The 27,419-nt window shown below is 37.5% G+C and overlaps 1 protein-coding gene across 1 annotated transcript in view; it reads right to left on the minus strand.

Annotated features, from left to right (window-relative positions):
* Positions 1-27,419, minus strand: part of ZSWIM6 (zinc finger SWIM-type containing 6) — a 211,835-nt gene that overhangs the window by 75,732 nt on the left and 108,684 nt on the right. Inside the window, exon 2 of the mRNA XM_061393455.1 lies at positions 7,208-7,564. Within this exon, the coding sequence (XP_061249439.1) occupies positions 7,208-7,564 (357 nt within the window). The remainder of the gene's footprint in view (positions 1-7,207; positions 7,565-27,419) is intronic.

Below are 27,419 nucleotides of genomic sequence, written 5' to 3' on the forward strand. Positions count from 1 at the left end.
AAAATATTGCTACAATGTACATCATAAGTGTTCTGCCTATGTTCTCTTCTACAAGTTTTATGGTTTCAGGTCTTACATTTAAGTCATTAATCCATTTTGATTTTTTTTTTAATGTTGGAAGAAAATGTTCTAATCTCTGTTTCACATGTAGCTGTGCAGCTTTGCAAGAACCACATGTTGAAGAGACTGCCTTCTCTTCATTGTATATTCTTGTTGTAGATTAATTGACCACAGGTGTGTGAATTTACTTCTGGGCTCTTTATTCTGTTCATTAATCTCTGTGTCTGGTTTCTGTACCAGTACCGTGCTGTTTTGATTACTGTAGCTTTGTAGCATAGTTTGATGAGTGGGAGGGTGACAGCTCCAACTTCGTTCTTTTCTCTCAAGATTGCTTTGGTAATTCTCTGTCTTTTGTGGTTGCATATCAATTTTACGCTAAAGCCTCTGACTGTGTGGATCATAACAAACAGTGGAAAATTCTTAAAGAGAAGGGAATATCAGAATATCTTACCTGTCTCCTGAGAAATCTGTATGTGGGTCAAGAAGCAACAGTAGGAATCTTATATTGAACAAGTGACTGGTTCAAAATTGAAAAAGAAGTACAACAAGGCTGTTTACTGTCACCTTGTTTATTTAACTTATATGCAGAGCACATCATGTGAAATGTCAGGCTGGATAAGTTACAGGCTAGAATCAAGACTGCCAGGAGAAATATCAACCACCTTAGATATGTAGATGATACCACTTTAATGGCAGAAAGTAAAGAGGAACTGAAGAGCCTCTTGATGCAGGTGATAGAGGAAAGTGAAAAAGCTGGCCTAAAACTCAATATTAAAAAAACTAAGATCATGGCATCCAGTCCCATCACTTCTTGGTAAACAGAAGGGGCAAAGGTGGAAGCAGTAACAGATTTCCTCTTCTTGGGCTCTAAGATTACTGTGGATGGTGACTACAGCCATGAAAGTAGAAGAAAACTGCTTCTTGGCAGGAAAGCTACAACAAACCTAGACAGTGTATTAAAAAGCAAAGACATCACTTTGCCAACAAAGGTCCATATAGTCAAGACCATGGTCTTTCTAATAGTCATGTACGGATGTGAGGGTTGGACCATAAAGAAGGCAGAGCACCAAAGCATTCATGCTTCTGAACTGTGGTGCTGGAGAAGACTCTTGAGGGTCCCTTGGACAGCAAGGAGATCAAACCAGTCAATCCTAAAGGAAATCAGTCCTGAATATTCACTGGAAGGACTGATGCTGAAGTTGAAGCTCCAACACTTTGGCCACCTGATGTGAAGAGCCAACTCACTGGAAAAGATCCTGAAGCTGGGAAGGATTGAAGGCAGAAGAGGGCAACAGAGGATGGAATGATTGGAAGGCAGCATTAATTCAATAGACATAAACTTAAGCAAATTCCAGGACATGGTGAGGGACATGGAAGCCCCGCATACTGCAATCCATGGAGTTACACAGAGTCGGACATAACTTGGCAACTCAACAACAACAACAATGAATTTTAGGATTTTCTGTCCTAATTTTGTGGAAAATATCATTGTTATTTGATAGGGCTTATATCAAATCTGTAGGCTGTTTGGGGTAGTATATCCATTTTAACAATATTAATCACTCCAATTCAAGAGCATGAATATCTTTTCATTTCTGTGTATCATCTTCATTTTCCTTCATCAATGTTTTATTGTTTTCAGAGTACAGGCCTTTCACCTACTCAGTTAAATTTATTCCTATGTATTTTATTCTTTTCCATTTAATTTTTAATGACATTATTATTTTTAACTTTCTTTTTCTGATATTTCATTATTAGTGTACAGAAATGTAACGGATTTCTGTATATTAACCTGCAGCCTGCAACTTTGCTGAATTCATTTATTAGCTTTTGGGTGGAAATTTTAGGGTTTTCTATGTGAATAGTAACAATTTAACTTCTCTTTCAATTTGAATGGCTTTTACTTCTTTTTTCTGTCCGATTGCTGTGGTGAGATCTTCCAATGCTACGTTAAATAGAAGTGGTGGGAGTGGAAATCCTTGTCTTGTTCCTGAATTTGGAGGAAAGGCTTTAGCTTTTCACCACCGAGTATGATTTTTAACTATGCATGGGTGTGTCATAAATGACCTTTATTACATAATAAAGGACACTGTTACTTAATTTTGAGTGTCCATTACTTCTTAAATACTGTCCTTAGGGAAGCTGCCAAAAGATACAGGTCATAGTTCTCGCCCTGATGGAGCTTACAATCAAGTAAAAATAAGCTACACAACAAACATGGGATGGCTGAATAGATTCGGTTGTTTGGTGATATCTGGGAGAGACTGAATGGATTGATATATATAACGGCTGGGACATGGAAGTATTTGAAGGCTAAATTTAGCAAGACAGGCAGGCATGAATGGAATTTATACTGCTAGTTTTATACAAAACCATGCTGAAACAAAACTAAACGTCTGATGGAAGAACAACACACAAATGCACACTTGGGTAGAAGAGGTACACTGGTCCTTCTGTGTGTGTCTGTATAAAAATACTACCACCAGTCACAGAATTAGGGGTGGAAAAGATCTTACATGTCATATATCAACCCTTACCTGACATGTAAATAGAACTGACTCAAACAACTGAATTTGAATTGCACAGGTCCACTTGCAGAGGATTTTTTTCAACAGTATTAATAAATATTAAATACTACACAATCCCCAGTTGAATCCACAGACGCAGAACCGCAGATACAGAAGAACTGTGGATACGAGGAACCACGAGTGCAGAGGAACTGCAGGCACCCAGGACTAACTATGTAAGTTATGTGTGGATTTTCAACTGCACGGATGGTTGATGTCTCTAACACCCAAACTGTTCAAAGGTCAACTGTACACACCTTCTACATTTGGCTGACTGAGATGGTATCTCTGGACACTTGACAGTGAAATGAGGGATGAATCTAGCCTACTTTGGGGACTGACTCAAGCACTGGGGGTAAAAGGGCCACAGAAATGACATCCTTCCCCTCTGGTCCAAGAAGAGACCAATGCCACAGGTGACACTCCATCTGTCCCTTTTTGTCGTAGTCTGCCTAGTACACACTATCCCATAGGGAAGTCCCCAAAAGGAAGAGCAAAAGAGGAAAAAGTAGAAGAGGAAATATATGCCAGAGAGTCAGAGGACAGCAAGCTGACCTCCAACTCTGTTATCATCCATCCCCCAACAGGTTTCTTTTCTCTTCTTTTTAACTATGACTACTTATGGGTACCCCAACATGACGTAAACTCTTATCTTTTCTTTAATATTTTACATATGTAAGTATGACCAAGATTTTTCCAGTGCTGCTAGTGAAGATTATGAGCATTTTAAAGATGAGAGAAATGAGTCTTACCCAGGGTCACACAGGTAATATACAGCAGAGATAATAATGTACTCTAGGTCTCCAGATTTCAATGTTCTGTCCAGATACCACAATTCACTAATTTATAATACATTAATAAGAAGCATAAAAGACCAAAAAATGGCTGGGATGAATTAACCAAGAGAGCAGGTTAGCATTTAGAAATCAGTAAATTTCTAAACACTGAGAAAAAACAATAGCTTTTCTTTTTTTGGAGGATATGGAAGCTATAAAGTTTTATTATAATATAAAACCATGGTAAACAATTTTGCTTATCAATGCAAAACGGCAACTGCCAATCTCCCTGGAGGGCCATTAACATCAATTAACTAACTTACAGCCACTTTTTAGCACACAATAATTGATTTAATCTAATCAAAATTATGTGAAAAATTTTATGAAACCAAAATGAAATGTAAAAAACTGACAAGGACTGAACAATTACAATAACTAAGTCTGTATTTCAAGTACTTTTACTCAATCTGTGATCCTGGATAAGTCACTAACCCATTCTCCTTGGTTTCTTCATCTACAATCTATTACAATTATAAATTTGCAATATGTAGCTTACAAGGAAATTATCAGGAACAATATGCCTGGAATACACTTGAAAAAACTTTTAATTCCTTATCATAAAGTTCTTTAAAAAATATTTCAAAATAGTAAGTAAAGCAACTAATAGAATTTTAAGAAGCTTTAGGACAAGTTCATAAGAAAAAGGAAAAACCTACTGTAAGCAGCATAGTTTGCATTTACTTAAAAATTGTATTATGGCTTTCTTTTAAAAAGTATTTAGATAAGATAAACCTCATTCTCTTTAAGATACCTACCAACAAAATCTAATCTAAATCCTATCCAACTCTATTTATCTAGTTAGGTAAAAGTGATGCTTTTCCTTACAGAAAAATGAACTCTTCCTAATATTCATGTTCAAGACATTTTTCTCAAAGAAAAAAACACATTCTCAAAACCATGCAAGAAAATACTGCTTAAAAAATGAGTCAGAGGATGCTTAACGTGCAGATGTCTGGAGGCAGGTGGGACCATGTAGTCAAATAACTGCAAAACATTTAAAAATCCCACCCCCTACTAAGTCATCAATCTAACAGTTAAAATAAGACCCTCCAGGGAGCAGATTTCCCATTTCATCACTTAAGGTCACGGCCTGCTTTCTAACTCTCTTCTTTTTTGCCACTTGTCACACTAGAATGGAAAGCAGGAAGGCAGCTTGTGTAATTGGCCCATTTCCAGGCTAGGAGCAAATGTGATGATAAATTAAGTGGAGAAAGCTGGCAGGAGAAACTGCTCAAGTTCACTGCTCTCGTGGAGCTGTTCTCATACAACGGTTATCTGAAAATCACATTCAGTCTAAAGCTAACCTGCATTCTGTCCTTGATATTTCCTTAGTTTTTTCTTCTAATTTTAGAAAATCTGAAAGAAATATAATGTCTTATGAATACTTTCTTACATCCAACCTTAGATTGTTTCATTAGTCTCACTATTTTGACGCAGAAATGGATTTTAAAAGCTTTTAGATAAGAAATTTGGGGGTCTGCTATCCTTTAAAACAAGGAAGACAGATGCAGAACAAACAACTGACTTGGTATGGACCTCTGGTTAAACTAAAACTTTGAGAACTAAATGACCAAATGGATTATATGAATTTTAAAGAAAGGAAAAAAAGGGAGTGCATGAAAGTTTGAAGAAATGGTATATGCTATTCTTCTGCCTTCAGTCAATGTTTTAATAAGAAGCCACAAACAGGCTCCTGAGAAATCTCTGAGATGACTGTTAGCTGGCCTGAATTTTCACACAGTAACACAATGGAGACAGATGGTATGACAGAGCAGAAGCCTACTTAAAGAGTCCTTGAGTGCATGTGCTTTTGGTGGGTCCAGGGTACTTCTGTGGCAGAGTTGTTTACCATCCTGTTACTCAACACTGGCAGATTCTACCAAGTAAAATGCTTTATACACCTTGTAATAGCTACTTTAATAAAGCTGAGACTGATATGCAGAGCGCTAAAAGAAATAGGGTTATGTGGATTTTCCGCTGACATAAAAGACATATTAAAAGTATCATAAGACACCAGGAGACTTACAAAAGAATGTTCACAGCTTTATTCAAAACAAGGTTCATCAACAGTGAAATGGACAAATAAATCATGGTGTCCTCATACCCAGAATACTTTCTAGAGAGCTACTGTTCCAATAAGGTCGCTACTAACCATGTGGCTACTGAACACCTGCAATGTGGCTAGAGTTTGATCTGAGATGTGCTTGTGGTTAACTGTAAAACAGATTTTCAAAGAATAATGTGAATAAGAAGTGAAATATATAAATATTTTTGTTGAATTTATGAATGTTAGACTAATATGAATATGAACTGATTTTTCAAGTATATTGAGATAAACATTATTAAAATCAATTTTACTTGTTTCTTTTTGAATATTTTAAATTATACATGTGGTTCACACTGCACTTTTATTGGTATTTCTAGTGCTGCTTAAGAGCAATGAAAATGAATGAACTAAAAGGTACATGAAACAATGTAAATAAATCTCATAAGCATGAGATGATGTTTATGATTATCCAAATCATTCATGATTTTGAATGAAAGAAGTCAGATAGGGGCTTCCCTCGTGGCTCAATGGTAAAGAATCTGCCTGCCAATGCAGGGAATATGGGTTCGATCCTCTGATCTGGGAAGATCCCACATGTTGCGGAGCAACTAAGCCCGTGCGCCACAACTACTGAGCCCTAGAGGCTGTGTTCCACAAGAGAAGACACTGCAATGAGAAGCCTGCATGCAGCAATGAAGACCCAGCACAGCCAAAAATTAATAAATAAATAAAATTCAAAAAAAAAAAAAAAGTCAGATACCTAAAGTTTAAAATCAGGTAAGACTAAACCAGTGTTTAGTGATGTTAACATTAAAACACAAAGCACCAAGGAAGTGATTACCGTAAAAACATCAGGCAATGGTTACCATGAGGAACAGAAAGCAGCTGGTGACTCAAAGTAAGGGGGCACACGTGGAACCCTCTCAAGTGCCAAATGTGGTCTATTTCGTGGCCTGGGTGTTGGTTCACTTTGTTAATATGCACATATATATTTTATGCACTTTTCTGTGTTACGTCTCACAATTTTAAAAGATTTTAGGAAGTGAGCTCAAATTGCTTTCCTTAAACATTTACACTTTCTATGTCAAGGATTGAGTGAACTGGTCTCATATCTCAACTATATGTAGACAGCTGATACACATGCTAACAAATAAGTCAGATAAGTTCAGTGTATAAAATACTTAAAAGAAACTTTTTGAGATTTCTTATACACAATAATAGTCATATCCTAAACTCTGTCTAAACAAATTTTAGTATTTTTCTAAAAATAAATTATTTCTTAACATGCAGTATCATATTAGAAACTTAATGCCTTGGAAAATACACTTTTAAAAAAATGAAAAAAATTCTGAATACATGCAAGTCAGTTTACTGACAACAGCTGACAAGGGTGAATTTGTGTTTACCATAGCCAATATCTAATATTTGATAAAACTATATTAATATAAAACATAAATGTTTAAGAGCCAAGCTTTAACAAATGAGAGCTCTTTCTGAGCATAAAAGGCTTGGTATCTCCAGAATGAACACTTCAGAAGAAATGTTTTAAGATGCAAAATTGAATTTAAACCTTCAGCTACCTAAGGGCAATGCTGATGATCTAATTCATATTTAACTTACTTTTATATAGAAGAATTAAACTTATAAATGAACAATAATCCCAAGAAGCAAGCTATAGAATGGCTGTCTATACTCACCATGTACTTGGTTGATTTCTGAATTCTGGGAAAGAATTTCATCTGCTAATTTTTGAGCAGTTGGCAAAACTTCTGTGTGGTGCACTGTGATCAAATACTGTACAAACTTTTGTAGTTGGTCTCTATTCATTTGAAAGAGAGTCTCTGAAATGGGAAGATGCAATTTGACCTGATCTGGCTTGCGGATGCGGTATAAAGACAGTGCCACAACATGCGCACAATAAAATATGTCCTTGTTTCCACAGCTGCAGGTCACTGAGGTAATCTTGCAACGATCAAAGCTGATGGCCACGTTGCAAACAGTTTCTGGCTCCGATTGTATTGCAGGTTCTGTCACTGTGCCACTCAAGTGGAAACCTATGTGAAAGAAAGGGAGGAGAGAGTTCAGCTTCTGCATTCAGATGCTACAAAATATTTTAATTCTTTGAAATGTGTAGTACTTGACAGCAGTAAGAAAAACATATGACAGCTTTTATTTTCAAGTAAAGACATTCAGGTCACTCAAACCTCCCTCCCCCAGCACCTTACAAGTTAAAAAAAAAAAAAAAAAGCTATTTAACAGACATGCTCAAGTATTTTACCCAGCCATATGAAAACACTTACTGCAGTATACCACCATCACACCTATATATATGTATACACATATACCACCATCAAAACTATACCTAGATCACAGCTTCAATAAGCCATCATTACACTATTTTAAATCTGTGGTATAGTGGCTCAGACGGTAAAGAATCTGCGTGCAATGCAGGAGATCCCGGTTCAATCCCTTAGTTACGAAGAGCCTCTGGAGAAGGGGATGGCTACCCACTCCAATAGTTTTGCCTGGGAAATCCCATGGACAGAGGAGCCTGGAGGGCTACAGTCTATGGGGTTGTAAAGAGTCAGCCACGACTGAGTGACTAACACTTTCACTTTCCTACTTGACCAAAATCAAGTAGTTTTCTCCCTCACCATCCCACCGTTTTTTAAACAATTTTTAAAAATAGAGTAGGTCATTTCAGCTTTCTTCTCAACAAACTCCTCCCCTTCCTTCCACCTTTATTCCAGGCAGCCCCAATATAGCAGTGTCTCTGGGGAACGGCAAAGCCCACCAAAACCTGAAACCAACACCATCGCTGAAGTAGCTCACAATGATGGTTTTCTTTCCTATCACAGAGCAAGTGAAGGTGAAAGTCGCTCAGTTGTGTCCAACTCTTTGTGACCCCATGGACTATAGAGTCCATGGAATTCTCCAGCCAAGAATACCAGAGTGGATAGCCTTTCCCTTCTCCAGGAGATCTTCCCAACCTAGGGATCAAACCCATGTCTCCTGCATTGCAGGCAAATCCTTTACCAACTGAGCTATCAGGAAAGCTCATCACACAGAGTAAAGCTGGTACAAACATGCTCATTTGCACATACGGGTGCACAAAATCACAAAGCGGCAAGGGACCCACGCTGTATAGCTTCAACTTAGAACCACAAAGGAATTCTCTACAACCTCATGACCAACGGCTTCAGAGCACTGATTCGAAGGATCCAGCAATGAGACACTCAAGCCACACGAGCAGCAATTCCTCATGGATAGCTTTATCTGCAGCTCACAGCCAACTGGAAACTGTCTCCCGCTGCCACTGGCTGCAGTCAGTCAGTCCTGTCCTGTTTGGTTAGGGCATAAATTGCCCTCACTCCTTTCCCCTAAATATGGGGAGCTATCCTGAATTCCTTTTGGCACACCATTCAGTTCCATCTACCCTCTCTGAAAGTCACGATAAACTTTAAGGGGAATCCCTTTAGAAACACAGGCCACACATTTACCTCAGGATTAAGTACTTGACAGAAACCTGAATGTTACAAATGTAATGAAGCTTCTCTCAGCCTTCCACTATCTATGCTACTTGAATTAAACTTATCTAGCAGGCCACTATTTCTTCATTCTCTCCCAGTGGGAACTCTGGGAGGGGGGGCTGCATTTGGAGCTGCAGAGATGTGACAGGGCAATGACAGTCTGATGATGCCTAAAGTGCACATGTGGGGCATCTGAACCCTACTTATTATCACCTTCAAGGGAGGGCTTCCTTTAGGCCAGGGAGTTGGGAAAAACATTATTCAACTTATAAGAAATCTTTCAGAGTCGTATAACTTCATCTTGATAATTCATATTCAGCAACAAAGTGGAGAGAGAAAAGTGCTGTAATTTTTTTATCCAAATTATCAATTTAAAAGGTGTATTTCCAAAAATCAAATCACTATCATTGCTTTGTAATAAGGAAATCTGATAACTGTAATATGGTAATCCTTGGTTTTCTTCCCACAAAGCTCATCCCTGTTTCCAAACGGATATTCCAGTTTCCTGTTATAACTCTTTTGGTCAAGAAGTTTTTGTGGGGGCTTCCCTGGTGGCTCAGTGGTAAAGAATCCGCCTGCCAATGCGGGAGACACAGGTTTGATCCCTGATCTGGGAAGATTCCACATACCTCGAAGAAAGCCCGAGAGCCCCAACTACTGAGCCCATGCTCTAGAGCCTGGGAGCCGTAACTACTGAGCCCACATGCCTAGTCTGTGCTCCGCAACGAGAAGCCATCACAACGAGAAGCCTGGGCACCATAATGGAAGAGTAACCCCTGCTTGCCGCAACCAGAGAAAGCCCGTGCAAAACAAAGGCCCTGCACAGGCAAAAAAAGATTTAAGTTTTTTTTGAAAACCACAAAGTAAAGCTACATAGCATATGTGATCATATTTTTAAAAAATTTTAATGTATTTTCCCATGAGAAAAAATAATCACACAAAAAAGTAAACACCGAGGAAAATTTCAGAAATAATAATAAGAGCAGTCTTGCTTTTTTATGTATCAGTGCACTAAGAATTTACAATAATTAGAAGATCATGCATGGCACAGGCATAGATTAAGACAAAATAGAAAAGAACCCAAAAACAACAGATTATAAGAGAGTCTAGAGAGTTTCCAAGTATATTCTGTATATCTAGTGCAAAGGATCTCTGTTTTCCACCTATCACATATATATGTGTACAAAAGAAACTAGTTGTCACTACAGAAAGATAGTTTTCATAAACTAACCATTTATAAAGTCAAACTCTCTCAGTTTGCTACTGCTGCTGCTAAGTTGCTTCAGTCATGTCCGACTCTGTGCAACCCCATAGACAGCAGCCCACCAAGCTCCCCTGTCCCAAGGATTCTCCAGGCAAGAACAATGGAGTGGGTTGCCAGTTCCTTCTCCAATGCAGGAAAGTGAAAAGTGAAAGTGAAGTCACTCAGTCGTGTCCGACTCTTAGCGAACCCATGGACTGCAGCCCAACAGGCTCCTCCGTCCTTGGGATTTTCCAGGCAAGAGTACTGGAGAAGGGTGCCATTGCCTTCTCCGCTCTCTCAGTTTAACACTCCTTTATTTCTCCTTATCCACCAAGTCAGCGCTTTAGTCCCTCTGCAAAAGTGATCCTGAAGAATTTCTCCTACCACAGGCAAAGCCAAGACAACTGAGGATCCAAACGAGTTATACTAGTTAGTATTTAAACAGTCTGAAAGGCTATAGTTTGACAGGTGCTTCAGAACAGATTAATTTAACTATCAAAGAAGAGGCCCTTAGCAAAACTGATGAAGCTCTCAAATAGTTTTGCAAAACCAACTTTTCTTTACTCATGTAGCTGTATAAGTCAGAGGTACAGCGAACCCTGATATTGTACAATTATGCTAGGAGAAAAACCCCACGTATTATCCAATTTCATTATGTCAAATATTTACTACTCTCATAAAATATTTTAAAAAGCAAACTATAAAATATTGCGACCTCCAAAACAATTCAAGAGATGTGTGAGGACACAAATAAACACATTCATGTCTTATAAAGTACACTTCATTAATGTAGTATCATCAGGATTGAGCTGCTTCATGAATGTTCACTTTCTAAGTAATTCTAGATTATCTTTCAAGTATCCAAACTCCTTTTCAAAATTCTAACCATTTTTTTTTAAGTGTTTCTACATGGTACAGGTTTTACCTTGCCACCCCAGTCAGCTGACCATTTGGGGTGTTACCACGTGAAAGGGACAGCACCGCCTGGACAGACAACTGCAGGTGGCAGGACTTTTAAGTGAGCTCTCATTTTTTCCTCTACTATCAGCTATCACAATGACTCCTCTCTCCTACAGCTATTCTCTTTCAAAGAAAATTCATTCCCCTCAGGTCAGCTGCACCTCTAATTTGACTTGCTTTGTGGCAATTATTTAATGCTCAGAGGCCTATTTGGGGTTTCCCCTCCTCACTTTGAGGCTGGGATGGATACATGAAAATTACACAGGGGACAGCAGGTATAATACTGAACCAATATGTAGGAGGTTCCATCAAGCCTTACTTCAGGGCTCGAGAAAACTTGGGAATTCTACCAACACACTTTCTCCAAGTGCTAAATCATACCAGAGCTCCCACAGGAGAAGCAAGGAGAATATTCCTCCCTCAGAGATTCTTAGAGATGTCCCTATAAGACATTCTCCCCCACCCTCTCCACCCCACCCCACAGTGGTCTTATCCATTAGGTACTGGGTAACTTGAAACAAAGCAATGTTCTTGAGAACGGATTTTGCCTTTCTGGAATTCTGACAATCCCAGATAACAAGCTGCCTCAAGACTGTAGATGTGAAAATCTCCTACTGGGATAGTCAGCTGTTCTATATGCCAGAACTGAGGATACAAAAGGGGGTAATCCTGTGCTCTATAGTAAACCATGGATAATTAACTTTTATTTTCAAATAACTATAACTGAAGAAATTATGCAAATCTTTTTTAATAAATATATTTGACTTTATAAAATATAATCTGTCAAAGACAGCTAATCCCATTAACAGCAAACCTCACAGGCAGCCAAACTGTCTGGTCATCATGCCACCACAGAGCCCAATCTAACTTTAGTATTCACATCCTCAATCTGCAGGAACTAAACCAAAGCGCAGTGCTGTGTGTGTGTGCGCTAAGTTGCTTCAGTCGTATCTGACTCTTTGTGACCCCAAGGACTGTAGCCCACCAAGCTCTTCTGTCCGTGGGAGTCTCCAGGCAAGAATATTGGAGTGGGTTGCGACGGCCTCCTTAAGGGAATCTTCCCAACCCAGGGATCGAACCTACACGTCTTATGTCTCCTGCATTGGCAGGTGGGTTCTTTACCACTAGCTCTACCTGGGAAGCCCACAGTGATGTACAGGCCTTGGTAAAACTCTGATTTGGATCAGGTTCTGTCCACTTAAAAGCTGTGTGATCTGAGCATGCTGTTTAACCTTTCTGAGACTTGCTCTATTTTGAACAAAATGTGGCTAGAAATACCTCCTAGGGTTGTTTGGGGGATTAAAATGAAATAACATATGTAAAGCACCTGGCACACAGTAAAAGTGCTCATTAAATTTTACTTCCCTTTCCTTCTCTTCCCAGCTGGAGAAAAAAAGGGGAGGGGTGCTGGATACATTCCCTTCATCCATAACACTTTTTTCCCTCCACAGCTACTGGAATCTTTGGGGAAGGTGGAGTCTCACTCTTGAAGTAACTTGGAAAATAAGCATGAAAGAGTCTTACTTTCATACACAGAGAACTAGAGAATTTTAGGGGAGAGACTTCTTTCAAGTAACCATAGATAGATACTTCAAAAATATTACAATGCAGTGATTCTTAAAACACAGTCCAGGGATACCCACAAGTACCCGAGAGGCCTTCAGGGGAGTCCACTACGCCAAAACTTCATTTTTGCACTTGACCTTTCTGTAGGTCAATGGTTTATATGACAACATAAAAATCCTTAAGGGGCAAATTTCTCACATATGAACACACGAACTGCCTGCATTAATTTCACGTTAATGAGCATTAACATTTCTAGAAAGTAAATACTAAATTCTTCATTGATACTCTAAAAATATCCTTCCCTGAAAGCTGATTTTCTGTATCTAAGTCAATATTTTAGTTGCATTTTAAAAGGGACAAGGAGAGGCCCCTGATATCACAGACTGGAGAGACAACTGGTTTAAAATACAAAAATAATTTCTAAAGGTTGGCCATTTTGTGCATATATGTGTATGCTCTTGGTTAACTGAAAAATGGTTACAGACTGAAAGCATTAGAAAATATCTAAGCTAAAATAAACTGGTAGACATGAAATAAATATATACTAAAAACTGCTGCTTTCAGGGCACATTCTTTTCAGAAAAATATGCACTCTGTGCATGAGGTGCTCAAGTAACAAATTCTTTGTTGAAAAAGAATTTAACAGAAGCACTGGTGTAGTACTTACACAAATACATCTTTCACCCTTTTCCTAAATAAAAAGAACCCCTGGGGAAATTAAAGGCAGAAACCAAAGCAAGTTAATGTTATGGCTGAAAGGATGGCAAGGGTTGTACGAGGTTTCTTCTAAGTTTTTAAAGCTAAATCTAAAAATGCAAGTGTTAACATTTAACACTCCCATAACAAAGTATTCATTGGTTAACTAAAACCCAGTGCATTGGCTAAATGTATAGTAAATAATACCTGATTATGTGTCCCTAGTAAAATATATGAGTTAATCATTGCCCCCACAAAACCCAATTTTTACTTTCCTAACTCCGAGAACTACTGCACACAATCCAACATGCCATGCTGCAGTTATCAATTTTAGAAACAAAAAGTTTCAATTCACATGAAGCATTATTTCCAGATCACAATATAGACACATTAAGGGCCCAAAACCAACTTGTCTAAAATATGATATCCTTTCTTAACTACATAATTTTCTCAAAGGGAAATCCTAAATTAAAGAGACTGCATCCTGTGAGCTGGCTAATTAAATCCTCTAGCCTTAATTTCTAATATTAAAGCTTAAACAGCTTATGGAAAGACATTAGGAGATTTTGCTGGCAATTGCTAATGAAGTGATTTCCGTCTTTCAGAAAAAAAAAATATTTTTTAAAGGAAAAGCTTTATTTTGAAGTCCATCTTAAAAATGCCTATTTGGAGGAGAATCGCTCCTACACTTCATTAATATTTGAGAAAGACAATGGCAAATTAATGCAAAGACCAGACTGTAAACCACAGCACACCATATAAACAACATAAAAATTTACGGAGCATGCACTAGATGGGCCCAATCAAGAGTTCCCAGAGGCATTCTGCTCAATATTGGTTTTGTTTTCTCGTTAACGTAGAGTCTTGCAACACTTCATACAAGGATCCATATGATCAGAATAACTGTATTAGATATGAATGGCATTACACAGTTATTTAATATTTTTCCTGAAAAAAAGACACTTATCCACTAATTTAGCCATCTGTCATGAGCACTCCGTGTCACCCCCAAACTTGAAGTACACAAAGGCCCCACATTACCATCAAGTGATAATTCTGTATTTTAACATGCATACTTGAGGGAACCAACCACTGCCCAGCCCCACATTCTGGGTGGGCAACCAGGGGAGGGGGCTGATAAATGAATTAGGTAGAATGTGAGATATACGTACAACTATAAAGCCACAAAGTTCTTAGGAATTTAAATCATCTGCCCCAAGTTTTAAATTCTACTTTCTCTAATGCCTATCTTCTCTAATACAAGCAAAGCAGCTCCAGACTTGCAGCTTTCTTCAAGGCCAGATCATTCAGGCCCCATCAGTACAGCCACCAATGCTGCCCCTACAACTCAGTGCCCCCTGCCCTCTTCCTCCTCCTCCCGTGGCCTCTTACCTGGGTCCCCCACCTCTAAAGTGCACATTAAGTTTGTAGAGTCCTTTGGTGTCCAAACACCTACTCCAAGCACTTTTACACAATTTTGTCTTACTTCCCCCTAAAGGGGGAAAGGGACAGAAGATCGTTTTACCTGTTTCCTGTTGTATTTTACAGCAAAACAACCTTCAGAAATGCTTGGCTACTTGGTTTAGGAGCTGAGGTGAAGTACAAACTCTGGAAATGAACTGTTTAACAGAGCCAAGAGTAAGGAGAAAAGTGTGCTCAGGCCCCAGAAGGGAGAATGCAGGCCTCTGTAGTCAATTCCTCTACCCACAACCTAGAACTCTGGCTTGACCCTTCGACTTTTAATGAAAGCCTGTTTCTAAGAGTTCACCTCTCTCTCATACTGAATTAAGCCGGAAGCAGAGTGACGTCATCTGAGGCAGCAGAGTTCTGCAGCACCCTTGTCACAGAGGACTGTCCTGGACAAAACACTCAAGAAGCATCTCTTAGGTGAAAGAAAGCACAAACTCTCTTACACTCTTGGTAGATGCAACATATTGTCTGGTGGGTCTCAAACTGGCATGTGCGTCAGAGTCACCTACAAGACTTGTTATAACACAGATGCTGGGCCCCACCCATCATCCTAGGTGGTGCTGAAGCTGCTCATCCAGGGATCGCTGACCTAAGATGATTACAATTCAGCCTAAACAAGACTTTCTTAGTAAAAATATATTTAAGTAAACACAGTAAACAGAATAGTAAGTAATATATAATTTGTGATTTAAAAATGTATACAATCTCTAGCCTATCATGTAACCTAAATGTTTCCAATTCCAAATGTGATTTATTAAACTGGCCTGAGCATTACCAAAATAAATAAATGAATAAATAATAAATGAAAAAAAATTTTTTTAATGTTATCAGTATCATAATTGTTAACATTTACAGTTACATCATCCTGTTTGAAGTAAAACCTTCATTAAAAATCTAAATAAAAATATAATAATTTTAAAATGGTCAATCAGAGAGTATATACTTTTACAAAGAGATTGTTTTACAATGTCCCATGGGATTCCTCATAATTGAAGGGTCTTTGTGTATTCAAAACAATCCAATTAATGGGAAAAAAATTTTTGGCTATTTAAGTAACACATTTTTTGCCTAAGGCAAAATGTACCCAGTGTGAGAAAGCCAGAGGCAATAGAATATGCAGGGTAACACAGGCAGAATTTTAGGGTTAGACCTTTCTAAAATAAGATGTTCTATTAAATAACCTTAGGCAAGTAACAGTCTTGATTTTCTCGTCTATGTTACTGCTTAGTTGCTTAGTCATGTCTGACTCCACAACCCCATGGACTGTAGCCCACCAAGCTCCTCTCTGTCCATGGTATTTCCCAGGCAAGAATAATGAAGTAGGTTGTCATTTCCTCCTCCAAGGGAATCTTCTTGACCCAGGGATCAAACCCATGTCTCCTGCACTGCAGGTGAATTCTTTACCCCTGAGCCACCAGGGAAGCCCTTTCTCACCTTTAAAAAGGGATTCACCTATCCTGCAGGACTGCTGACAATGTGTGTAAACTACCACAAGGATTTTTTCTACGGAATGCCTATTATCATTATTGTAATAGAAATGTCACATGCTCATGCATGCACCTGCTGTTGGAAATGTCAAGCTCTCAAGAGCATGCTAGCATTTCTATTACAATAATGGACAAGGGTTTGCTGTTGCTGCAGTGATTCTACTCATACATTCATACTTCCAAATTAATAGAACTGCTATGACTTCTAAAATTTCTTGCTATTTTATATAACACAGTCTTAAAATGTGATTTGACGCCAAACGGAAGAAAAAAGCAGGGGACTGAAAAGACTTAATTTTGTCTCAAATAACTTCCAGTTACCCTAAGTAACAGTAATGTTTCTCTCCTCACTTCAACGAGCTCTCTACTAAAGCATTTTTTTTATCCCTAATATTTACCTTCCATGTCAAGGTAAGTAAATTATTTTTACAGCTCAAGTCCATCTTTTCATTTAGTTGGAGACTAAAAACTGGATGCAATAATAAGCAACTTGCAGTTCTTGTTGTGGAAGAAAAAGGGACCACAGCACAGCTTTTGGTCTTGGTAATTTATGGCCTGACAAGCAAAGTGAAGTCAGAGCTCCTGCTCTCCATAAAGAATCCCAAGGAACACTACTAGCCCTACCCGGGCGGTAAGTATTGTTATCTTCCTGTCCAGAGAGATTCAGCTGAAAAAAGTCCTCTGTTCCATGTTTATGTCTTTAATAACAGTAAAACATATCCACACAGCTATATATAAAATAGGGGCTTCCCTGGTGGCTCAGATGGCAAAGAATCTGCTTGCAATGCAGGAGACCTGGGTTGGGAAGATCCTCTGGAAAAGGGAATGGCTACCCAATCCAGTATTCTTACCTGGAGAATTCCATGAACAGAGGGCTGTCCCTAGAGGGCTACAACCGTTGGGGTTGCAAAGAGTCAGAACTGAGTGACTAGGCCTGTGTGCACTCACACACACCCACAGCCAACAAGGACCTACTATATAACACAGGGAATTACATAGTTTGTAACAACCTATAAGGGAAAGAATCTGAAAAAGAACAGAGATATATATATATGTGTGTATATATATATTCCTAAATCACTATGTTGTATACCTGAAACTAACAAATATTGTAAATCAACTACACTTCAATAAAAAAGTATTACCAAAAAATATAAACAAACAAACATGTCTTTAATAAGGAAAAAAGAGAATGGCAAGGTAGATGTACTCATAGAGATACATTTTTTTCTTAAATATACAGTGATAAAAGAGAAGCAGAGAGACTTTGGTTCAAAATGTGGGTGAAACATTAATCTTAAGACATTTCCACTCATGCCTCAGAGCAGTGTGATTACAGATGATTTTTTTATTTAACTTGTTTTTGTTGACGTAGAGATAGTGTTTTTCTAAGATTTCTACAACAAACACAAATTACTTATAAGAAAAAAAAAGTGTTTTAGCTAAAATTGGAAAAGTTCTCAAAGTCCTCTTGAGTAAAGAATCTGCTACATAAATGATGTCCAGCACACATTCTGGGAGCCTGGCAATGACCACATACCAAGTTCAAACACTGAGGGTCATTAATGCCATCAGAGCAGCTCTGCCTACTGGCTGGCCCAGCCTACTTTCATAACAGGACACTCCCAGGCTCTCCTTAACCGGTGGATGCTTGGCTCCCTTTCAGGTCAGCCACACTTGAGAGAAGATGGATTATGCACTCAAATAAGACGAGGAGAAAGAGGCTGGGCTCCTGGTTCTACTTTCAGCCATTATCCAGTGTTAGCTTCATGCGCAAGTTACTTATCAACATCTACTTCTTGTCCCCTCTTCTTTCCTCATGTATTAAATAAAGGAAATAGATTACATTAGATGATTTTTAAAAATTGTGTATAGGTAGGCAGCAGTAATGGAGAGCTACCCAAGACAAGAGGAAGGATGGTAGTTACCAAGGTCACTCACACAAGACCTCTGACCTGCCTTGACTGCTATAGAATTGAAGCAGTGGTCACCTCAAAGGACTTGGAAGCTATGGCTCAGGGAAGGGGAGAGAAAAACGATAGACACTGCTATAGGTGCAGTCACAGACATGTCACTGGCATGTGGGGAGAATTTTTTTAAAGTTCTGAAATTCAATATAAAAGTAAATATTTAATTTTTATCTACATAATCTTCAGCCATCTGTCTATAACTGAGATGCTTACATATTTTCTGTTGTTTTTTTAATATCTGAATCTAAACCTATCTTTATAGTCTCAGACTGCATAAATATAGGTGAAGTTTTGTATAAATTACCAAAAAATATAAAACATAAAAGAAAGCTCATTAAAAATGAAATGAAAAGACTGGATCATATTATCGGGCCTGCCTTCACCACCTAAATATTAGCATTCTTTCCTTTAATATCCATTAAATATTATGAGATATTAAACATTATAAACAACCACTTTCATAATCTTTTAACTTGGTAACAGGTAATATACAAGTCTCTGTGGGAAGCATCCATGAATAACACAAGGATTTCAGTTCTGAGGAGTCACTGGATTACTGGGCAACTAACAGCTAGGAAGTCATATCAGAGGTGGGTTCCAGAAAGAGAACCAGTACAAACCTTTATTTCCCAAATTGTGTTCTATGCATTATATAAGTCTGGATTAAGTTGCATCCAGGGTCACCCATCTGGAAGTTCCAGATACGTATCAGAATGGTAACAGCTCTAAGAACTCATATAGTAAATAGACTTCTGTGGAACTTTATTTACTAAAACTTTGAAGAATAAGAGTAGTAAACAGTCTAGAATACCTATAGGAAATGAAAAAGAAAACATACTGTTCAAGATAAGCAGTAGGGTTGGTAAACAGAATGAAAAGCTCAACTGAGAGTTTAGAAATCATTAAGCAGAATGGATAAATTGATTAAGCTTGTTGGAACTTCTCTCCAGGAGTTTAAGCCCACCTGGACATGTATGACTTAAAAGCTGGAGATGTCTCATCATCACTATCCCCCATCTAACATTAAATAACCAATCATTTATTGCAAAATATATATTTGATAATCCAGAGTGCCATACATTCTTTACCCACAATAGTCAGGTAAAGTACTTACAATATTTTATCTTCAAATACTGAAAATATGAATGGCAAAGCTCACATATCTCTTTAACAGAGGACTTGAGAGTGTCTAACATGCAAATCTTGCATTAGAGTTTATTTCATAGTACAAACAGAGAAACAGTACTTGATGTCCTATGAAAGAAGGACTGCTAAGATTCTGGTAATACTTATAAGTACCTAAGACAGTGCCTGGCATGTGACACATGCTCAATATTTACTGAGTGAATAAATGAATGAATGAATGAAAAAGTAAAAATTTTATGTAGTAGAGAGGTTGAATAAAATCTGAATACTCTACCAAACTGCTCTAGCATGAATTTGAAGCTACAAGATAGAAAAGTCTGAAAACAAATGATCTACATACCTGACCCAGGAAGCATATGTTTAAGAGAGCTTCCCAGGTGGTGCTAGTAGTAAAAAAAAATCCACCTGCTAATGCAGGAGACCCAAGAGACATGGGTTAAATCCCTGAGTGGAGATCCCCTGGAGAAGAAAATGGCTACCCACGCCAGTATTTCTGCCTGGAAAACTGCATGGACAGAGGAGCCTGATGGGCTACAGTTCATGGAGTTGCAAAGAGTTGGACACAACTGAGCGCGCGCACGCGCGTACACACACACACACGTTTAAGTAGTATTAATTAAATTTTTATTGTAGGTAACAACGTTAAGTGTGATATTTTCAAAATCTCACAAAAGTACCACTAATAATAGGTAAGTATATTTTATACACACACACACAATTACATACACTACCTTAAGTGGCAATTTGTTTCATTTCTTCAGAAAGCAAAGCAATATAAATGAACAGGCTTATTCTATTTTAGCTTAGGAGAGCATTTCTATTAGATGTAGTGATGTTAACATTACAGAAAGAATCAGAAAAATGCAGGTATTGGTCTACGACTCTAACCAAAATTTTCCTTTCAATATCAAGTAATTATTAAAGCTGTTTATGAACAATGATGATCTGATGTTACCAAACTTAAGGGTTTAAAAAAATATTTTGAATAGACAACTCCTATACGAATTTTGAGGCTACTGTTTATTTTAAACTAGAAATATAAACCCAAATGACTTCAAATATGAAAAAATGCTAATTAAGTAGCAATTACATATACAGTGGCTTAGCGTGTGTTGCAGAATAATGTGGCCAAGGATTGTCAATATAATAGGATGAGAACTGACCTGGGAGAGAGACTTGTGTTTTAATCCTAGCTCTGCTACTAATTAACTGTTTGACCTTCAGCCTTGGGCGTCATTTTCATATCTGCAAAAGGAGGCTAAAGGACTAATCAGTACTCCCTTACCTTCTTTTTTTTTTTTTTTTAAGAGGAGGTAGGTAGGCATAGATCCCCTGATGACCTGAAAAAAAAAGGCAATAAAAGCTCCCCCCAAATACTCACAAAATTATGCAGAATATTTCACAGTTCAGCATCTGTTATCTATTCACTTATTTAGGTTAAGGGCATCCTTGTAGATCCCTCCACACTTGAAAACTTCAGATTCTAAACAAGTCAAAAGCAAGCAAAATATATACACTCACATTCAAATAAATGATGAAACCTAGAGTATTTTTTTCCTTCTGCTTATAATGAACTTTCAAGGGCTTTTCAGAAAAGAATACTTAATGTTTTAGGGGTCTTCCCTGGTGGTCCAGTGGTTAAGATTCCACACTTTCAAAGTAGGGGGTGCACGTTTAATCCCTGGTCAGGGAACTAAGATCCCTCATGCTGTGCAGCATGGGGGGAAAAAAAATTAAAAAATTTAAAAGGTATATTCACTTTACTTCTAAGATGCTTAAAGGCACCTGCAATGCCTATGCAAGTACTCACCTATTTGGTGGCAACATACTTATCTAAGTTCAAGAGACTTTATTATCCATTCTTAGAAACAGAGGACTTAAAGCCCACAGAATAACGAGCATGAAATGATAAAACAAGGATAATTCGACAACAAGTTTATAATGGCCATTAAAGGAAAATGGAATGATGATAAATAACTGGCATCATGTTGATGAGTCAATGACTGATTACTATATTTCATCATAAAACATATATATTAAACACAGATAAAAATATAATAATTCAATGACATATAAGACCAGTCAAAAGATATATAGTCAACTTCTTTAATCAATCAAAATCATTATGTTTATAAAAAGCTATTTTAGTTGCCTAAAACATAAAATATTACAGTCAAGGAAAATTTCATAGTTTAAAGCAAAAACAAAACACCTGAAAAACCAACTATGTGGCTAGTTTTCAGGCTTTGGAATTTTGAAGAAAAAAGCATATGGCCACACACAGTAAATCCAGTACATTAGCTTAACAAACATTTCATATTGTTCATACTAATTTCTCTGGCTGTGAAATTGAACCCTGCTACCTGAAAATGTAATAAATTTGCCTCTTCTCTTTTACTTAGAAGGATAGTCAAGAAATTGGAAATGGCCTCATTTCTAACAGAAAGTTGTTTCCCTGCTTCAGAAACCTATAAATGTTAGGACTGTAAAATACGGTAGAGAGAGAAGAGAAAAGACAAGATGAAGGACAGCTACCACGGTATCTTTTACCTGGTCTAACTGGTCCTTCTCTTTCATTTCTCGCCCTCCCTCTGCTCCTTCAAATTCCTTCCACACTTTCCACCTTGATTAAACAAACACATTTGTGTTAATACCTTGCCTCACTTTTCCTTATTTTTCACTCCTCTATCAAAATTACCTTTAAATACATATGCACAGCAGGAGAGAAAGACAAAGGAAATCTTTTTCTGTGGCAGCTATATTCTCCAGGAACTCCAAACTCTACCCTGACCATTTATGAACTAACTACTGGGGACATCTCAGCTATTCTGAGCCAAGAATAAAGTTTCTTCTTTTGGGGACAACTTAACAGGTCTACTAAAAACACATGTCTAAGTTTATAAGTTTAAAAAAAAATACCAAAGTTCAACATTTTATTAAACAAGAGGGTAAAAACATCTCAAGCCAAAGAAATAACAGCCTTAAAATAATTTCTAAAAAAGCTAAGGAATTCTACTTCATTCTCTCTGATTCTTCCTCAAACATTTGGGTTTTGTTTTTTCCTAAATAAATACAGGAAAATTACTGTTACACGTTCTTTCTGAGAAGGCCTCTGATACATCAAATCTTTCTGCAGAAGTGAATTCTCCTGGTATAACAATGACAGCCATACTAATGATATAATTTTTAAGGGAGAAAATCAGAAGTGAAAGGTTGATACCCTAAGGGAACACTAAGCTGGTATAATCAGATTAAATGAGGATCTGATTTCATGATCATGACTTTACTAAAACAGTAGAGCTGTATGCTCAAAAAATTTGCCTCTTAATAATTCTTAAGAACAAAAGGTTCAGACTGAAAAACCGAGAGATTTATTCTTGGAAGGAGCATGTTCATTTTAACAGATTCATGAAAATCTTTCAAAAACATATCAACACTTTAACTTCCTAAACAGTATTCAAAAAACCTAATTTAACACTTGCTTGTGATGACTCAAGGTTATCATAATGAACACTTACTATATTACTATATTGTCCTTCCAGCAATGCTATCAACAGCATTACTCAGCCAGGTCTTTTAGCTGAAGAGCTCCTGCACTGCTCTCATGGTCAAGTATCAGTCTGTTCTTTTTCCCTCTCCTTTCTTGCAGAAGTCAAATGCCTCCTTTTCAAGCTGACATTTTGCTTAATAATAGCTGGATCCCCTCTAGTTATTCTAAAATGTTGGCTTACATCTTTTAGGACTTTGGAAACTAGACAACCATCATTTTTAGAGCTGTATAAAAATAAGACTAAATGAGATCTAAGCACAGGTCTGAGGTTTTCCTTTACTGACTTGGGGTAGATATTGGTGGATTTAGCTTGGCAGTTTCAGTGGTTCTTTTGACTTACTGTTCTCAATTATATCCCAAGCAGAAAGTAATAATTAGAGAAAAATAAACTTTTCAAGTTTTGTGGCCTGAACTTGAAAAGGTAAAGTCTAACTAGAAACATGTGATGTGGTAACATATTTGATTAATCGCTACTGATTAGATAACCAATATTAACAAGAGTTAACTTTTCTACCTGTCACCATATGTATCTCCGTTTTCTTTCAGCCATAAAAAAAAATACTTTTAGCATAAACACACCTAATGTAAGAAGTCTAACATAAGAAGGCTCTATGTTTTCTCAAGAAGAACATTATTTTAAAAAATAAGATGTGCCCAGGTCTTCCTTTCTAAATACCATTCTCCAATAAGAGAAACCAAAGCTTCTTGGAAAAATGGCTGATTCTAGGGCTGAGATGAAGAAAATACTGATGCCAGAAAGAAAGTGCTTTCAAAAAAAATAGAGGGAACTGTCCCATCCTGAAGAGTCCCCTTGGCCAGGATGCAACTATTTGAGCAGCAAAATAACATTAGTACTGGATTATAACTCAAGAACAAAATAAACATGTGAGTCCATATGGATACAAACTATTGAATGAATAAACAAATAAATGGAGAAGGGACACATTTTCCTTACAGAAGAATTTCAATTAAAAAATGTAGAGAGGATGAGAAAAATGAAAATCATTAGAACACCACAGTAATATCTGCTGCAGGCCAAGATACACTGATGAATGATAAAATTAGCAGGCAAAGCTTTAAAGAGAAACAGAATATTTGCACAGCCTCAAAGAATTTCCCCTCTAGATATGTAACGTAAAGTCTTTGATGCTCATCATTCCAGTAGATGGAGCTTAATTCTCCTCCCCTTGAGTGTGGACTGGACTTTAGCAACCCCTATCTAATGAAAAGTAAAAGTTTTATAGAAATCTGTCACTTAAGCAGGTGAACATGGTTAGCATAACCAATAGTAAGTCAAGTTGATATTAAGGTACCCTCTGAAGTGATGCAATGAGAATGCTGAACATTACTGCTTCTGTGATATTCGAGCAAAATAATGCACAACCTCAATCTAATCATGAGAAGTTCAGTTCAGTTGCTCAGTTGCGTCCGACTCTTTGTGATGCCATGAACCACAGCATGCCAGGCCTCCCTGTCCATCACCAACTCCCAGAGTTTATCCAAACTCATGTCCATTGAGTTGGTGATGTTATCCAACCATCTCATCCTATATCATCCCCTTCTCCTCCTGTGAATTGTGAATCTCCACCACAATTCAAAAGCATCAATTCTTCCACGCTCAGCTTTCTTTATAGTCCAACTCTCACATCCATACATGACTGCTGGAAAAACCATAGCCTTGACTAGACGGACCTTTGTTGACAAAGTAATGTCTCTGCTTTTTAATATGATGTCTAGGTTGCTTATCGGAGAAGGCAATGGCAACCCACTCCAATACTCTTGCCTGGAAAATCCCATGGACGGAGGAGCCTGGTTGGCTACAGTCCATGGGGTCGCAGAGGGGCAACCATGACTGAGCACCTAACACACACACACTACAAAAATACCTGCCCAGTATTCTTCAAAAGTGTCAAGGTCATAAGAGATAAACACCACTACACTGTCACAAATTAGAAGAGCTAGGAAACATAATGACTAAATACAATAGAGTATCCTGGATTGGATGCTCAAAAAGGACAGTAGGAGAAACACTAGGGAAATCTGAATAAAGCCTGCAGCTAATAGTACTGCACCAATGGCTAATTTCTTTAGTTCTGATAAAAGTACCAAGGTTGTGTAACATGTTAACATTAGGGGAGGCTGTGTCAAGGGTTGATGAAAATTCCGTACATCTTTCAACTCTTCTGTAAATCTGAAATTATTTCAAAATAAAAAGTTGTTTAAAAAAGAATATGGTATGGTTACTTAGGGCTTCCCTGGTGGCTCAGATGATAAAGAATCCGCCTGCAATGCAGAAGACCTGGGTTCGATCCCTGGGTTGGGAAGATTGCCTGGAGGAGGGCATGGCAACCCAGTCTAGTGTTCTTGCCTGGAGAATCCCTCGGACAGAGGAGCCTGGCGGGCAGCAGTCCATGGGATCACAAAAGTCAGACATGACTGAGCAACTAAGCACAGCACATGGTTACTTAGTATGGTTACTTAGATCTTAGCAAACAGATCATAAATACCTAAACCACAAAGATCCTTTCAGCTGCTTTAAGGTAAATTTCTAAAGTTCCAATTTAAAGATTAAGAGGGGGAGAGGGGTTGAGGATGGGGAACACAGGTACACCTGTGGCAGATTCATGTCAATGTATGGCAAAACCAATACAATATTGTAAAGTAATTAGCCTCCAATTAAAATAAATAAATTTATATTAAAAAATAAAATAAAAAATAAAGATTAAGAGGATATTTCATAGCAAAAGGAAGTATAGGAGGATTTTGGAGAAATACTTGCATGTACGTACCGGCAGACATAAAAAATAATTCAACTTCATAAGAATTCAGCAGCTTTGTAATATAAAACGGGTAACCCAAATATCTATCAGCAGCAGACGTTAAGTTGTGACATATTCATATGGTAAAACACTTAGAGCTGTGAAAAGCCATCATATTTGGTTTCTTTTTCTTTTCTGATGTATAAGTGACACATAAAATTGCATCAGTTTCAGTGTACAACGTGATTATTCCCTACTTGTATACACTGAGAAATGATCACCGCAAGTCTACTTCATAACATGTATCACCATACATAGTTCCAATTTTCTTTCTTGTGATGAGAAATCTTAACATCCACTCTCCCAGCAACTCTCAAATGTGCAATACAGCATTACTAACCACAGTTATCATGCTGTATACTACATCCCAATGACTAGTTTATTTTTAGAAGTTTGTAGTTTTTAATCACTATTTCAGCAAACACCAATCTGTTGTCTGTATCTATGACCTTGGTTTTTGGTTTATTTACCACATACAAGTGAGATCATATACTATTTGTCTTTCTCTGACTTACTTCACTTAGCATAAATGCCTTCAAGGTCCATCATGTTGGTGCAAATGAAAAGATTTCATTCTATTTTGTGGCTGAATAACATTCTGTTATATACCACGTTTTCTTAATCCATTCATCCATTGATGGACACTTAGGTCATTTCCATATCCTGACTGTTGTAGACAATGCTGCAAAGAACATAGGAGTATGCAAGTCTTTTAAAGTTAGTGTTTTCATTTTATTTGGATAAATATCCAGAAATGGACTTGCTGAACCATATGGCAGTTCTATTTTTAATTTTTTGATGAATCTCCACACTTTTTTCCATAGTTGCTGCAGCAATTCCCATCAACAATGCATAAAGGTCTCCATTTCTCCACATCCTTACAAACATTTGTTATTTCTTGTCTTTTTGATAACTACTATATGAGGTGTGAGGAGGCACTGTGGTTCTGATTTACATTTCCCTAATGACACTGAGCATCTTTTCATGTGCCTGTTGGTCATCTATATGTCTTATCTGAAAAAATTTCTATTCAGATTTTCTGCCTCCTTTTCATTCAACTTTTTATTTTATAATGAAGTACAGCCAATTAACAATGTAGTAGTTTCAGATGGACAGTAAAGTAACTCAGCCATACATGTTTCTGCTCATCGTTTTTAAATTGGTTTACTTGTTTTTTGCTATTGAGATGAATGAGTTCTTCCTATATTGTGCACACTAATCCCTATCAGCAATGTGATCTGCAAATATTCTCTCCCATTCAGTAGCTTGCTTTTTCATTTTGCTGATAATGTCTTTGCTATGCAGCTTTTCAGTTAATGCTGTCTTACTTGTTTACTTTTGCTTTTCTTGCTGTTGCTTTTAGAGTCAGATCCAAAAAACAAACCATTGCCAAGACTGATGTCAAGGAACTAACGACATGAATGCATGAATGAATGGTCCACTTTCATTCTTTCACATGCAGCTGTCCAGTT

The sequence above is a fragment of the Bos javanicus genome, chromosome 20 (genome assembly GCF_032452875.1).
Source record: "Bos javanicus breed banteng chromosome 20, ARS-OSU_banteng_1.0, whole genome shotgun sequence".
Lineage (NCBI taxonomy): Eukaryota > Metazoa > Chordata > Mammalia > Artiodactyla > Bovidae > Bos > Bos javanicus.